This window comes from Lytechinus variegatus, chromosome 6 (assembly GCF_018143015.1).
Source record: "Lytechinus variegatus isolate NC3 chromosome 6, Lvar_3.0, whole genome shotgun sequence".
Taxonomy (NCBI): domain Eukaryota; kingdom Metazoa; phylum Echinodermata; class Echinoidea; order Temnopleuroida; family Toxopneustidae; genus Lytechinus; species Lytechinus variegatus.
The window spans coordinates 35,042,786-35,059,894 of NC_054745.1; the positions used below are offsets into that span (position 1 = coordinate 35,042,786).

At 37.2% G+C, this 17,109-nt stretch overlaps 1 protein-coding gene across 1 annotated transcript; it reads right to left on the minus strand.

The window, feature by feature from the left end:
* Positions 1-275: 275 nt before the first annotated feature.
* Positions 276-15,924, minus strand: LOC121416613. Its single transcript, XM_041610102.1, has 8 exons — positions 15,462-15,924; positions 14,973-15,145; positions 10,084-10,192; positions 8,555-8,612; positions 6,638-6,850; positions 3,742-3,926; positions 1,942-2,059; positions 276-461 (listed from the first exon to the last, which is right to left on the minus strand). The coding sequence occupies exons 1-8, from the start codon at positions 15,762-15,764 to the stop codon at positions 292-294; spliced, it is 1,329 nt and encodes a 442-aa protein (XP_041466036.1). The 5' UTR covers positions 15,765-15,924; the 3' UTR covers positions 276-291.
* Between the last annotated feature and the right edge of the window lie 1,185 nt (positions 15,925-17,109).

Consider the following 17,109-nt stretch of genomic DNA (forward strand, 5'->3'; position numbering starts at 1 on the left):
AAGTACAGCCTAAAATCAAATTATTCACCATTTATCACAAAGAAAACTCTGTAAAGAAACCTGTAAGTTTATTAAAATATGGGATTTATGAGAGAAGAATTACTATTGATAATCTTCGGACCTTCCCGCACACTCACATCCCACCCCCATCACACTCAAACCGATTCACGCACAAACACCCCCTGCCCACACACCCTTACACACACACACACCCGCACACATACCCTCACACACACATACCTCCACCTTGTGATGTATTTCGATTTGATCGTCAACAACCATTGCTGTAGTCTAGGATTCCGGTCGTTGTTCTGAATCTGCAAGCCTCAAGAAAATGTCCTTGAGTGACGTCTGGCTTCCCGAATCTACGCGGATTACCCTGAAGTCGGCGATGGATTTTCCAAGGCTAGCAAGCAACACGCTTGGGTCTTGGTTATCGACTGATGATATCATGTACAGTTCTGTTGAAAGGAAACGGAAAGGGGTAGACAAAATCATGGGCGGAAATCCCAGGGGGGGGGAGGATGGCCTACTCGAAATAGTAGGGGGGGGGCACTAGCGTACCTACGAGTCACAACCCATGCAAAGTAGTATCCCAGCCCCCACCCCTCCCCGACGAGAAGTTGAATCGCTTTTTTTTTCTTTTCTTCTTTTGCTTTTCAATTTTTTGTTCTGCTGTGAAATAGCCTTTATATCCCGTTGAGGACCCTTTTTTTTTGCTTGTCAAATTTTTTGTGGCGGACGATTTTGCCCCCACCCCCTGTGAAAAATCCTAGATACGCCACGAAGGGGGGGGGGGGACAATATGAAATATCCCCCTACTATTTGTGGTCTTTTATGATGGTAAGAAATACATCATTCAAAATCAAAATAAAAACATTTTAGCACGAGATGACCTTACTTTTGGGATAATGACATTTTTTTTGTCAAATTCATTTTCGTCGAAATGACCAACTTTGGGGTGATAACCTTTTTCTTTTTTGTTTGCTTGTTAAATTTTCCAGCCCCTTGTCCCCCCCCCCCCAGCTTCTGGGAGAGATTTCCACCCTTGGACAAAATACAAATACCAGTTGTGGTTAGGACCTCAAATGAGTTCGAACAAAAGCCAATAAAATGGCCACCGGAGTGTTTGTAAACACAAATATACATACAAAAAAACTCTTGGAAAAAATGCTTAATTACTGAGAAATTAGCAAACTAAGCGCAGAACTCCAGGTGTGGGGTATTTATTCCCAATAATAATGATACATAGTCCCACGTATACCTTTTGTGTAAGTGATCATCAAAATTACGGGTTTTCCGCTGTAATTTCATGATTTTACACTTTCTTTTACTCATTTTTACGCATTATTTTTCGTTCAAGGGGTTGGATTCACCTTCACCGTCATTAACATCATTAGCTTTTTTATATTTTAATTATCTCCATGCATATCATACTACGATTTGGATGTTAGTGATATAATGAGTATTATGTCACTATTATCACCGTCATCAGCATCAACAGCATCATCATCACCATTGTCATCATCATATCCGCCACCATTATCACCACTTCCATGATCGACCATCTCCATCATCATCTCCATCATCACTATCATCTCCATCATCATCATCTCCATTATCTCCATCATCAATATCATCTCCATCATCATCATCTCCATCATCTCCATCATCAATATCATCTCCATCATCATCATCTCCATCATCACCATCATCTCAATCATCGTCATCATCTCCATCATCACTATCATCTCCATCATCTCCATCATCACTATCATCTCCATCATCATCATCTCCATCCTCATCATCTTCTCCATCATCACCACTATCATCACATCATCATCATGACCACCACCACCGTCATCATCACCTTCATCAAAATCATCATCATTATCATCATGACCATCACCACCACCATCATTATCAATAAATTCGGTATACCTTGTGGAGTGTTTGCAGCCTCGAACACAGCATCACCTGTCGGATCAAGACTAGTGAGGAAGAACATGTTATTCTGTGGAATCACAGTGTTCGGTTCCGTCATCCAGGATGGAAAAACCTTTGATAATAAAGTAAAGCGAGATATCAAGTTAGCATGTCGAGAGACCGAGCAAGTAATTCACGATAACGAGTTAGTAAGTCAAGAAAACGAGTCAGTAAATCCTGAAAGAACAACTAGTACCCTGTAAAAAAAAATAACCAGCACGAGGGTAATTATGTGTCCTTCTGATTTGGGGTAGTATTTTACGTACGGGAAGCATTTTGTGCGGCAGGGTTAAAATGGGGAAAAAATCATCACACTGAATAAATAAAAATGTCCAAAAGAAATGCCCAATGTTGATTGGAAACATAACTACCCTCATGGAGCATTTTTACGCTATATATTTTTAGAGTGTAAGTCGGGAGAATGAATCAGTAAGTCGAGAAAATGAATAAGTGAGTCTAGATCGAGTCAAAAGTCGGTAGAACGATTAAAAAGTTGTGATAATGTAAAGGGAGGCCATAGAGTTAGAAAGTCTAGAGAACGATTACGTAAATTGAGAGAACAAGTAAAGTCGAAAGAAAGAGTCAGTTGGTCGATATAACGAGTTAGTAAGTCGAGGAAGCGAGTTCAGTAAATCGAGAGAACGCGTTGGTTAGTCCTAAGAATCAGTACGTAAATCGAGAGAACAAATCAAGAGAATGAGTTGGAAAGTCGAGAGAACCATTAAAGAAAGTAGAGAGAACGAGTTAGTAGGTCAAAATAACCATGGTAACGAGTTAAGTGGAGAGAACAAGTTCTTCAGTCGAAAGAACGAGTTAGTAAGTGGAGAGAATGAGTAAGGAAATCGGGAGACCCAGTTAGTAAGTCGGGAAAACGTGCTGGTAGGTCGTGAGAGTGAGTAAGTAAATCGAGAGAACGAGTAGAAAGTCAAGAGAATAAACTTGAGTGAACGAGTTAAGTTGTAAAACTAGTACTTCGCTGGAACGAGTTGGTGAAAAAAAAATGAAACGAGTTATTGATTCATGGAGCCAGGTTAAAAGTCGAGGAAATGAGTAAGGAAATTTAAAAATAAGTTATTATCATTTATTTCCCCCCCCCCCCCCCATTGCCCCCCCCCCCGACCCTATACAAACCGTGTAATGCAAATACAAATACACAATTTGAATAATTAAATGAGAAGAACATGCACATTTACCAAGTCAACCTGGATGTAATCAAAGTTCAACCAATTAGAAAATTCTTACAGCCTGGCATGGAAACAAATAACATATATTTGCGTTCACTATGGCGAAGAAAGGGGGTTAAAAAATAGACAAAAAGTTGTATGATGCCTGGTAATAGAAGAATACATGCAGGGCTTAAAACAATTATGTAGCATGATCTGAATTTGTGAAAGGCGCTGGCGCCTGATAAGGAACAAGTTTGAAAGTGGTATAAATAATATATATTGAAAAGAGGGGGCCCAAATGACTCAATGTTGCACTCTTAATCTCAGTCAAATTGACAAGATCAGTAGTCAGCTGGGTGCAACTGATATGTCTAGTCACAATTCTGACATATATTCTAGTCAGAAAGAACTATGTTCTAGTAAATACGACTAAAAATAGTAAAAATAACAATGTTCTAGTAAAATACGACTAGAAAATAGTCAAATATGACTAAAATAACAGTGCACCCAGCTGACCCTATTACCTAGTCATTTTTATTATTTTGTTTTTAGAGTGTGCTCTGATGAGCTCACATGAAGTAAAACTTACAACTACACCCAAAGGACCCTCGGAGACGCCTTCGACGCACATTGGGTCGTGGCAGTAGCTTCCAGACTCGGCGTCCCTCTCGACGTTGGAGTGCGGCGTCGATGTCGAAATGGCAACGGGGATGCCCCCGTCGCCGACCTCATTCCTTTTGTCAATTCTTTCGTAGAGATTCAGAGTTAAAGTTTCTAATACAATGCAAAAACAAAACAAAAATATTTATATATGTTAAAATATAAAATGTTGCTGTTTCATTTGTAGGCCGGGGCTCCCTGTTACACAGTCATCTTTGCGATGAATTGCAAATATGAAATAACAGCACTGATTGGTCCCTGGTCAGTATTTCAAACCGAATGCCCGTGTAACATTGATATTGATTGGTCAGTTCATTTGTGTACGGGCCAAATGTAAATCCATTAGACATGTAAGTACATGCAGCATTAGTTCTAAAAAGAAACAAATGAACAAAACTTAATCGTGACTTTTTTATCTATCAATGTGACAGATTTTGACATGATATTCAGACAATTATATACAATCTTTCTTTCTTTCCCTTCATTTTTTTTTCTTTCTCCCTTTTCTTTGCTTTGTTAAATTCAATTTAGGGGATGGAAAATGGCACGAAGCCTTCTTCTCCTTCTCATCTGTACACTAATATGTAAGCCTAATCGGTCCAGTATTATAGGAATGAAAAAACTTCAAATTTAGGAAGAACCCGACATTCACGCAGAGGGCGTTTATTCAATTAAGCCCAAACAGAGTTGAATTTTGCGCATTAATACACCAAAAAAATATTAAACACAGTTAAAAATATTCAAATGAAGAAAATTCTTATGGTGAGAATTATTTTCCGTCACCCAATACAACATAGACATCAATAAATCATTCTCTGATACTCTCTGTATTTTTATTGTAAACGGTTCTTGGAAATGAAAAAAAGTGCCTTTATAAGCCCTTGGTTTACATTCCGTAAGAGCTAGGGGGGAAGGAATAAACATGCAATACTGGAAACACCACTAATAGGGGTTGTCGATTGACCAACGTTATACCTTAAGATTGATAGCTGCTGGAAAACAATGTGTTCTCATTGTGTTCACAGTGTATTCATAGTGTGTTCACAGTGTATTCATAGTGTGTTCATAGTGTGTTCATAGTGTGTTCATAGTGTGTTCATGGTGTGTTCATAGTGTGTTCATGGTGTGTTCATAGTGTGTTCATAGTGTGTTCACAGTGTATTCAAAGTGTACTCATAGTGTGTTAAAAGTGTATTCAAAGTGTATTCATAGTGTTCACAGTGTATTCATAGTGTTCACAGTGTATTCATAGTGTGTTCACAGTGTATTCAAAGTGGATTCATAGTGTGTTCACAATGTATTCATCGTGTGTTCATGGTGTGTTCAAAATGTATTCAAAATGTATTCACAATGTGTTCACAGCGTTTTCTCATTGTGTTCACAGTGTATTCATTGTGTGTGTGTGTCCACAGTGTGTTTACAATGAATTCACAGTGTATTCACGTTGTGCTTACAGTGTGTTCACAGTGTGTTCAAAGAGTGTTCACAGTGTGTTCACAGTATGTTCACATTGTGTTTATAGTGTGTTCATAGTGTGTTCACGTGTGTTCACAGTGTATTCACAGTGTGTTCATAGAGTGTTCACAGTGTGTTCACATTATGTTCACAGTGTGTTCACAGTATGTTCACAGTGCATCCAGAGTGTGTTCACAGAAGTTTTACAATGCGTTCACAGTATGCTCACATTTAGGTCTCTGTGTCTAAACAATGTGTTCACCGTGTGCACAAAGTGTGTTCAGTGTGCTGACAGTGAGTTTATAATCTGTTCACAGTGCGTTTAAGACTCCACACTGTTGATCCCTTTACAGCGTGTGGGTGTCAGTGTCCTACACTGTGTGGCACTGCGTTTGCGGTGTATTAACATGGTGGAATATTTTGAAAATTTTTGAAAATTTTATTAATATGCTCAAATTAAACTGTGTAAAACTGTATAAACATGACCACGCATTGTGCTGCATACTTTAAACACACTGTGCGCACATAGTTGACTATGTGAATTCGTGATTTGTACCGTATAAATACTCAGTCAAATTTAAGTGTGAAGATGATTTCAGATAATGCTCCACAGTGTACAGTGTGAGACTCACTGTGAAAATTAGTGTGGTCCAACTTAAGACGTGCCACCATTATGACGTTATATCCGATAACAAACAATCGGTCTGTTTCTCAGTTTTGTTTTGTGTGAAGTTTGAAAATTTATGAAAGTTTAAAATTTGAAAGTTTATTAAAGTTTGGAAGTTTATTTACTTACTCAGCAACACATTCTGGGTATCGGAGTTCGTTAAAAATACATTAGAACACTTAACATAATATCAATAGCATAATAGCTATATGGCATTTCGCGTGCGATTTAATTAAGGAACTTAAGGAACCTACAGACACTACAAGCTCCTCTTTTCATGCAGATTCCTTAATATTTCCTTTTTATTAACTTCCATTGTCATCTTATTTATCAAATGTATTTTTTTTTGCAATATGTCATTATGCTTTGTTGTGAAGTATGAAAATAAATTCAGGTCTTTGCCCTTATCCACTTCTGGCTTCCTTGACATGCCTAAAATTTCGAAAACTTGGGGGAAAGATCGTTTGTTTTTGCATGCCCCACTTTGTGGAATAGCCTTCGTGAAGACAAAATAATGTACCTCTGATGAAACTTTAAAAATCTTCTAAAAAACTTTTTTTTATTTAACTCATAGCTCATTATGCACCTTCAGCACTCTACAGGGTGGATTTGGCGCTTTGTAAGTCACATTATTATCATCATTACTATTATTATTATTATGATTATTAATGATAATAATTAAACTTAATTATTCAAAACTTACGCGATGCTGGCACAAAGGTCGCCTTTTCGGTATCGATCTCCATGTATTGGTCATCTTCTTTGAGTATTATCTGGACGGGTGTGGAAGAGTCGTAGGTATACTGTGCAGCAACATCGAACGCAGCATTGGGAGGAATTATCACGGAAAAAGGAAACGTTCTGATGTGATGGTCGAATTTATGGGTGAAGAGCTCCTTGACGATCGGTCGATTGCCTGAGAATTTAAAAAATCATCTTCTATAACATTCACTGAAAAACGCCATTTAGAATGAATTATAAGCACGTTGTGTAAAGCCCATCACTCTAACAAGTTGTTTAATTTTGTCAGAAACTGATTTAACTCTTTGAAATTGCTTAAACGTTTTGAAACAACTTTTTTTTAACTTTAAACTATTGTTCATAGATATACGGTTTAAACAACGGGCATGAAATGTCAAAGAACGTTCTTAAAGGTGGAGGGCGTCGTGATCTAGTGATCTGACCGTAGCAAGACAGGTTCCAGTCTTGGTCAACTATCTTGCTACTGCCCTCTCCAGACTTGATCAAGATTCATGTTTAAATGAAAATACCACCACAAATACAATTACACGATTCATGAATATATTGTATTAATATTAAAACACCACCTAAACTGCATTTACACGAGATCATAACAGCTGAAAAAAAACATTACAAACATGACAAAAGGCATCATGCAAAAAAAGAGATTTATTACTTGGAAATAAGACGGTTTCTAATTTACAATGTAAAGGGATGTTCAGTGATCGGCCTTACGCACGGACAAAGAAATAGATCTTTTTTTGCTGATAGAGAAAACTTTTAGAACACCTCCTGATTATAATCCTCCATATTTTCTTTAAAAAATAACTACTTTAAACCTAACTTTTTTTATAAAGTCACCCTGTAGTTCATGAAAATATTACGAAGTGAATTACATCGATATCAACAAGCTCAACGCGCTCGTTTAAATAGGTGCGCGCCCCCGATTTCAGATGGGGCTATTTGACAAACGCACGCACTGCGGACGGTGCCAGCTGCCCATTGACGCCAACAGTATAATGGTTAAAGGACAAGTCCACCCCACCAAAAAATGTTTCGAATACATGTAGAAAGAGAATAATCCAACAAGCATAACACTGAAAATTTCATCAAAATCGGATGTAAAATAAGAAAGTTGTGACATTTTTTTGCTTAATTTCACAAAACAGTGGTATGCACATCCTGGTGGATATGCAAATGAGGAGACGGATGACGTCATCCACTCACTATTTTCTCGTATTTTATTACGTAATAGGGAATATTCTATTTTTGTCTTCATTGTCAAGTGAAACAACTATTAATTCCTCGCTGAACATGTAGAATGGGCATTCTTAAATACTATATGATTCAGTCAAGTTGGTCCTCATTGTCAAATCTTTTAAATGATCAAATATTGTATAATTGAAACAATAAAGAAACAAAAGTAGTAGAGAGGGACATCATCGACTGTCTCATTTCAATTGTGCATATCACTGTTTTGTGAAAAATAAGTAAAACTTTTTAAGTGTCATAACTTTCTTATTTTACATCCGATTTTGATAAAATTTTCAGCGTTTTGCTAGTTTGATTTTTTTTCTATTTATTTCAATCAAAAATTTTCTGGAGTGGACTTGACCTTTACTTAAGAGTGAATAATTTGCCGTTAAATTTAAGAATTATACAATCACTGGAGACCTTCAAATCCAAACTGAAATCTTATTTTTTAACAGTATTAGTTATTGGCACTTTGACACTCATCCAAACTTTCTCATTCTTTCTTTTCTTGTGCGCCTCGGAATAGAATATTTCTAGATAGATGGCGCTATATAAATGCCTATTATTATTATTATTATTATGCCCCATCCATCTATTTGATATCTACGGTAAAGTCAAGTTGTACCTTCTTGGTCTAGATGAAAAGCAAACAGCCACGTTTCATTTCCGTTCCGCTCAACCACCTTACAAAGACAGAAGAGTAAAAATAACATGAAAGTAACACCATTGGGACAAGGATTAGCCAAATAGAAAATAAAAGTTCTAAAGGTCTGAATGAACATATTAGGATATGTAGTTAAAATGAAATGAAAGTAAATCCATTGATACGAGATTTAGCGAAATAAAAAAAAATAATAAAAAAAAATCTGTATGAACATATAAGGATATGTAGTCAAAATGAAATAAAAGTAACTCCATTGATATGAGATTTAGCACAAAAAAAAAGTTCTGTATGAACATATTAGGATATGTAGTCAAAATAGAATGAAAGTAACTCCATTGACACGAGGATTGGCGAAATAAAAGAATAATTAAAAAAAGGTCTGTCCGAATATATTAGGATATATAGACAGAATGAAATAAAAGTAACTCCACTGACACGAGGATAAGCGAAATAAAAGAAATAATAAAAAAAAGGTATGTATGAAAATATTAGGATATGCAGTAAAAAAAAGAGGATTTAGTAAAAACAAAAAAATAGAGATCCATCAAGGAATAACTTTTTTTCTGTCAAAATTTGTTTCTGTAACGATTTGCATGCAAGTACCAAGCTTAATTCCCCATAGACCTATGCAATGTGGCGGGAATTCTAGCTTCTATTCCGTTTTCACGGTATCATAATAATAGCTTAAAACATTCACTAAATATAGGCATAGGTGTCGCGTGATCATACGGCCGTAGTCAGATTTTTTTTTCGGGGGGGGGGGCAAGACGCGTGAAATTGTTGAAGAATTTCAAAAGCCAGGGAGCGAGTCGTACGAGCTTGTCATATAGGATATTAAGTGGACACTTTGATAAATTGTGTTAAAGTTTCCAGAAAAAAATGTAAGTTCCTGCTGCGTACGCATACGGCCATGCGTGTCATAAAATATTAAACTGTCCGATTTTTTGTTTCATTTTCTGGGTAAATTCTATTTTATTGCAATTTATGCCACCTGGGTTCCTTTTCATAATAATTTGCTATGATAGCAACTCTTGATGGAATGTCAACTTTCAAATCAGGAAGCAGAATATTCAATGGTGTAATGATAGTTGACATTCCAGCAAGAGTTGCTATCATAACAACTTTTTTATGGGATAGGTCTCTGGAGAAGCTGATCCGCCTGATCGTATGTACGTTTTTTATTTAAAAAATACCCCTTTTAATAATAAAATTGAGGATTCAAGAAATTTAAAAGTAAATCAATACTGTGAAATCTGTGGTGTTAAAACTGACACCAATTGGTGTTAATAGAGGACCACACCCTGAGGTGTTAAAATTACACCCTAGAGATTGAACATAACACCAAAAAATGTAAATGTAACAACCATATGTGTTTTAATAACACCTATATGTGTAAAACTAACACCACCAATTTAACACCGGTGTAAAATAACTGGTGTGGTCCTCTATGTACACCGGTTAACACCACAGTTTTTGGTGTGTAATATTACCAAGGCTATGTTGGGTCCAATGTCCGTCAAACATTCCAGAATCGCCAGAGGACTCGAATTGGTCAGACCCGAGGTTAGGTTGTTAATGGATAAAAGGACGTCACGGTTTCTGTATGAAAAAAGTAAGGGTGCATAGACCGTTCACATTCATTTTGTAACGACCACCCCTTCTTTTTTGCTTTTCAATTCAAACTTCTCCTGAACCAGAATCACCTTCACGTTTAATGTAGCGATACCTTTATTTCTTTGCTTGCCAAATTTTAACCAGCACACCAGATTGATCACAAGGCCCTGATATTTGTAATACGTAATTAGTTATTTGCTGTGTTTCTTTTTTCTACTGTTACAATAATTTATGCTTAATTGATTTGCATTTGTAGAATGTGAAATCACACTTGTAAGATAAAATGTATGTGCAGAAAGAAAGACGAATAATACTTTATCTTATTTGTCCACCACATAGTATTGAAACATAATTATATCAATTTGCAAATGTAGATGATTTAAGAGAGAATAGATTGATAATAATGATCATAATAATAATATAGGATCCTATAACGTACGTATCCACTTTGCTAGTAGCTCAAGGCGATCCTATATTGCCTCAATGATAACAAGAGTCTATCCACACTGCAAAACACCGGTGCTGATTTAACACCAGCCCAGAATCTATATATGTCCACACCAGATAAGTGTTAAACTACACCAGTTTGGTTTCGGTCTAACACCAGATATGTGTTTATACAACATCAATTAAAATTAAAACAGCATGGATTTGATTCCAAACTGGTGTTGTTTAACACTTCTCTGGTGTGGACATATATAGATTCCGGTCTATCCACACTGTTTGCAGTGTGGATAGACTTGTTATCATCGAGGCAATATAGGAGCGCCTTGAGCACCTAGCAAGGTGGATACGTGCGCTATACTGATGATGGTGATGATGATGATGATTATTATTATTATTATTATTCTCATTATTACTATTATCATCAAGTCTCTCTCAAATCATCTAAATTTGTAAATTTGATTGATTGATTGCATTTATTCTTTTTCATTCAACAATTTAACAAAAGTTACAATGTAAAGCATAACACAAAAATATCATATACAGAAATGAAAAAAAAGGAACCCACTGGAAAGCAAAGCTTGTTAGTATGGGTTCCCTGCAATAAATAGTTAAAGTACATCTTTGATCAATGAAATTCAATTCGTAAATTAAAAAGGTTGTACAATGAAAAAGAATACCAGTGGGGTCAACTTTTATATAATTTATATAATTATGTTTGACTACTATCAGGGGCCTGCGAGGGAAGGTTTTTTTTCTTCAACAGAAGGTGCTCAACAAAATTTGGCAAGCAAATAAAACAAAATTGGGTATCGCGACATTGAAAGGCGTGAAGGTGATTTTGGTACAGGAGAAATTTGAAAAGCCCCCCCCCCAAAAAAAAGGGGGGGGGGGTCGTAACAAATTGAATGTGATTCTGTTTTATTTAGCATACCAAACAGATTTCGAGGGGTGCTGTCTATGGTTAATAATATACGGAGCACCCCTGCTTGCCAGGGCCGTAACAAGTACATATCGACATACACGTTGGAATCAATCATATCAAAATGTGGAAATAAGAAGAAAAGAAAAAAAAATTGGCCGTAAAAATATGTCTTCAAAGCAACACTCTAAAAAGACATAGGGTAAAAATGCTCCATGGGGGTTATTATGTGTCCAACCAACATTGGGTATTTCTTTTGCAAATGTGGAAGAGCCGTGGTGTAGTGGTTCTGACTCTCGCCTTGTAAACAGAGGGTCGTGTGTTCGAATCCCACCGCGGTCTAGCGTCCTTTGGTAAGGCGTTAATCCACACTTTGCCACTCTCGACCCAGGTGCTAAATGGGTACCCGGTAGGATGCGAAAGATATTGTATGTTTGATTTTGCCAGCGCCATAATGAGGCTGCGATGAATGCAAGGAATGCTCCCCAGGGAGTGGAAATTGTGCACTTTTCGTGCGGGATTGAAATGAATCCAATGACCGGGGTAATAATATGCTGTAACGCGCTTTGGGCCATTCTGGGAAAAGCGCTTTATAAAAATTGGATATTATTATTATTATTATTATTGGGCATTTTTCATTTATCTAGTGTGATGAAAAAAAAATCCCGTTCTAAAATTTTGCTGCTTATGTTTTAATCTTACTGGGCAATATGCTCTCCGCATTGGGTAAAATACTGCCCCAAATTGGTTGGACACATAATCACCCTCGTGCTGGTTAAAATCTAACCCAATAGTTTTTACAATGTAATTTGGGCTGAGATAACAATAGATATTTGAAACTGAGGTGCATTTTAAGACTTAGCTATTGATGCACACACTAAATGACAGACTACACACATGTGCGTTCCCTTTTAAAGCATTTGTTCAAATTCTCTTTAATAAAAACTTCCATGACATTTGATACGGCGACCATTGCTCTGCCGCCATTTACACACATATTATTGGAATGACCAACTTCAACCCTAGAATCAACCCTATCCTAATCCTAAAACCTAAAAAAAATCCCTTTTGCAACCCTAACCCTCATTGGCGGCGGAAGCCCAAAAAAATTAAGGGGGGGTCCACCTGAAATTTTGTGATGGATACAGGTATAAAAAGTTGACAAGCAAAAAAAAAGTAATCAACAAAAAATTTAGGGGGGGGGGTCGTCCCCCACCTCAAATTTAGGGGGATATCTCCCCAACCCCGCCCCCCCCCCCCCCGCTTCCGCCGACCATGCTTACCCTATATCACAGACGAAATAAAACACGGAGCATATGTCGTGTTGCCTAATAGAAATCGGAAGTTCGTGTCATAAAACCAGGTTGCATGTCATGTAGACATGTCGTTTAATTTAGTTTTTTGCTGTGTATAATCAGAAACTAATAGCTCAATTTCCTTCCCTGTTTCTCTTCTCACTTTTATTTTCGGATAAAGTTTAAACCGCTGGCGAAATTTTACTGAATTTTTGTCTTATAATGACTTTCGATTACACTTCCGGTCGCCTTGAATTCTGTATTGGAATGGCTTTGAATGATTTGACAAATTCTAAAATGAAAATTATTATAACAAAAATGCACTGAAAGTGAAAATCATTTTAACAAAAGTATTCTGAAAGTGGAAATAGTAATTGCTTTGTCATAGCGGTACGCACGTGACTAATGCCAGAATAATATACAGCGCAAAAGATCAGTGTATTTTATTGACATGATAAGTATGTTTGCTAATAATACAGATTTTTGTCGGCATTAAACACGGTGGCTGCTCTAGGAAATTTCTTTGTTTGCACTGTGGAATATACTCCCCAAGTCACCCTTTAAATTTATATTTGGCACATGGTGTAATGTTTCAATAAAGTGGCCACATTGAAATTATTTTGTTCAGTGTGGAATGTATTATTCAATGTGGCCAATCATTGAAATTATTCTGACGCACTCCGGAACAGCTTGCTTCAGGTCAACACACTTTGAAATTATATTGGCACACTCCGATCTTCGTCAACATTGCCAAAGAAATTATCATATTCCGCAGATGCTATCTGCGGCTAATTTTTATGAAACGCATACTTTACGTTGTTAATTTTTTTTATTTTTTGCTGCGGAAACAATGATTTGACGCTGAAAACGGGAAGTGCCGGCGCGGAATATATTAAAAATCCCCTTGAGTATATTCCTCAAGGTCACCACACTTTGACACGCTATTGACACACACTGTAGAGTATATTTCACAAGGTCGCCACACTTTGACACTCGATTATTGACACACACTGTAGAGTATATTCCTCAAGGTCGCCACACTTTGTCCATAGAGCTATTACTCTATGCTTTGACATTATACTCACAAACACAATGCGAAGTATATTCCTCAAGGTAACTTTGAAATTATATTGACATACTGTGCATCATTGGTGACTACAGACAAATATGTCTAGTGTCACACTAAGGATTATGCTTTCGCACAGTCTGACCATTGTAGCCACACTTTGAATTCACCGTTATCATTCCGTGATATATTATTACATGATAAACACCTTGGTAGACACCACTGTGGGGATGGCCACACTGTGAAACCAATGTGTTCATAGATTCAACCACGTGAAAACATTGAGAACGCAATGTGAACACACAGTGAACCCCTGTGAATACACTGTGAACACACTTTGATCATATAGTGTACACACTCTGAACAAGTTGTGAACACCTTGTGAACACATTGTGAACAACTTGTGAACACACTGTGAACAACTTTTGAACACACTGTGAACAACTTGTCAACAACTTGTGAACAACTTGTCAACACACTGTGAACAACTTGTGAACACACTGTGAACGACTTGTGAACACACTGTGAACAACTTGTGAACACCTTGTGAACACACTGTGAACAACTTCTGAACACATTTTGAACAACTTGTGAACAACACTGTGCACACTGCGAACACACTGGGTAAATCTGGGGGGGGGTCACTAGGGTAACACTAGCCTAGTCTGCAAGCACAGACCCTCGGTTTTTGCATATATGAAGACTGAAGTAGTGAGCCTAGATTCATTTATGCACTAGGCTGCTTTGTACGTACTGCCCACTCTACGTAATTGTCAGTACTCTTGTCAGTAACAAAATAACTCTATGCACTTTACAACTTGACCATTTAAATACGACAGAAATTGAATAATCGATTTGGGTTTCATTAAATTACAATACACCACACTAAAAATACATTATTATCCATAGATTGCACTGTATGAAAATGTGAAATGAACGGGCATTGCAAACAACATTTATATGTTTGAAACATATAAATATTATCAATTGGTGTTGTATTGAGGCGGTGCATATAGACTACCTAAAGCTCAGACCTACCTCAGTCCAACCTTTCTAGCCAATCCTGACCCGTCGATAGCCCTGAACTCATGGCGTCCATGCGGTCCATTAAAGGAGTAAAGATGGGCACCGAACTCGGTGAGAGTGTAGGGTTTACCAGGAATATACTGTACGAATATCTCGCGAAAACCAATCCAGTGAGCTGGAAAAACCTGAAAATTAGGGACAAAAAGGATGATAAAACCCATGAAAATGATTTCGTTTTCTTTTTGTACAATCTTAATGATTTTCTGGTATGATAGTTTTATTGTTATGAGCTTAAAGCATGCACGGTACTCGCTACACACGATGGGTTCAATTAAGTCGGTAGCCGATATAATATCATGGGCAAAATAAATATTTAAAAATCGACAAATCTTTACACACATGCACACACCCTCTCTCTCTCACACACCCTCACCCACACACACACCCTCACACACACACACATGCAACGATACGTTTTTAAGCGTTTTACAATTAACGTACCACTTTTCCTGAGCCCCCTGTTGTGTCAAGAATGTCCGTCGTAGCTTCCTGCTTACTGGACTCCGTAGCTGGAGTCGTGCCTGCACCTCCCGAGGCTCGATCCTGCGCACTCGACGTCTCAACCGCTTGGGCAGCCGTAACCGCTTCGGTGGAGCTCACAGCCGCATCTTTCCCGGACTCAACCGAAGGCTTAGGATCGCCTGAAGGCGTTTCGTCGCGCTGGCCATTGCCTGCTATACCGCTTCCGGGGTCAGCATTGTCCACGGTTGCCCTGTTTGACTTCTTTGACCCTTTGGCGCCCATGATCCTTCTGCAACACAAACTCTTTAGAAATGTACAAAACTGTTTCGATTGAGACACGATGACCTATAATGGTTATGTTGTTCAGAAGCTTGTACCATAAACTGACTATTTATGAGTTGGCACACAATGCAGTTGCACTTTTTTCCCCAGTACGCTCAGATCATGAGCGTGATGTCTATAGCTTTCAAACAGGATGTTTTATTTGATGCATGATTTCGGGCGCACGATGTGAGGATACTTCCACTTTCATATCCTCTGTTGTTCAAGTTGTCATTCGATGCGACATAATTTATCCCCAGGGCACCGGGATGTAGGGGGCGGTACTGAGATTTATTATATTTTCATGCATTTATTTTATCTTTATTGCTAAAATGATAATGATAATTATTATCAATATAAATATATATTTAGGCCCTATATAAAGACGATTGGACGTAGCTGATAGACCACAATTTATTCTAAACTTTCGGCCTTAGGCCTTCTTCATGGGTTCTATGTTAACAAAAAAACGAACGAAACATGTCAATAGTATAGATATATGGACATATAGGCATATACATGTATAAATATTATAACTGGTATGACAACATATCAGCAACAAAGTCGTATATGATAATTTATGTGCACACATACACACATGCACGCTTACATACATATACACACATACATATACACACATGCACATACACGCTATATATATATATATGTACCCCCTTATTGTAATCCTTCTGTTCAGTACTCAACCCCCTCTGTTTTTATTTTGCTATTTAGTTATCCTAGTGTAATCATTCTGTTCTGTACCCTTGATTACCCATTATTTACTTTGTTGGTATTACGATTTTATTTGTATGGTTTTGTTCCACTTTGTTTCAATGCATTATAGGCCTGATGAAGGCCCTAATTCTGGCCGAAAGCTGGCCCAATTAAAGAGATACTTGAAGCTACGTCTTGCATCAATGATTGAGTCATTTACGTCTGTACATAGAACATGATGCGCTGCAATACACGTTGTGCGAAGGGCCCTCTTCCTTTATATATATATATATATATATATATATATATATATATATATATATATATATATATATATATATAAACACGATATTACGTTCCGCGTGTTGGACATAGATGATATTAATGAAGCAAAGTGGTAATGCATTGTATTTAGTTCTAACAGTTTATTTTGAACTCCAAATTTTCGACGTTTATATATATATATACATACAATACATATACTCATACATACACACATACATGTACATATATACAAATACATACAAATAAAAACACAGTACTTTAATGGGGAGAAATTTTAACCTGGGTTTGTGGGGTCTCGGCTGTAATG

Bases quoted from the DNA above. Each gene is read 5' to 3' on its own strand.
- LOC121416613 (XM_041610102.1), bottom strand. From the start codon at position 15,764: ATGGGCGCCAAAGGGTCAAAGAAGTCAAACAGGGCAACCGTGGACAAT. The intron at 15,146-15,461 runs GTACGTTAATTG...CCTAATTTTCAG, and splicing joins CAGGGGGCTCAGGAAAAGTG to GTTTTTCCAGCTCACTGGAT. The intron at 8,613-10,083 runs GTAATATTACAC...TGTCTTTGTAAG, and splicing joins TTGGACCCAACATAGCCTTG to GTGGTTGAGCGGAACGGAAA.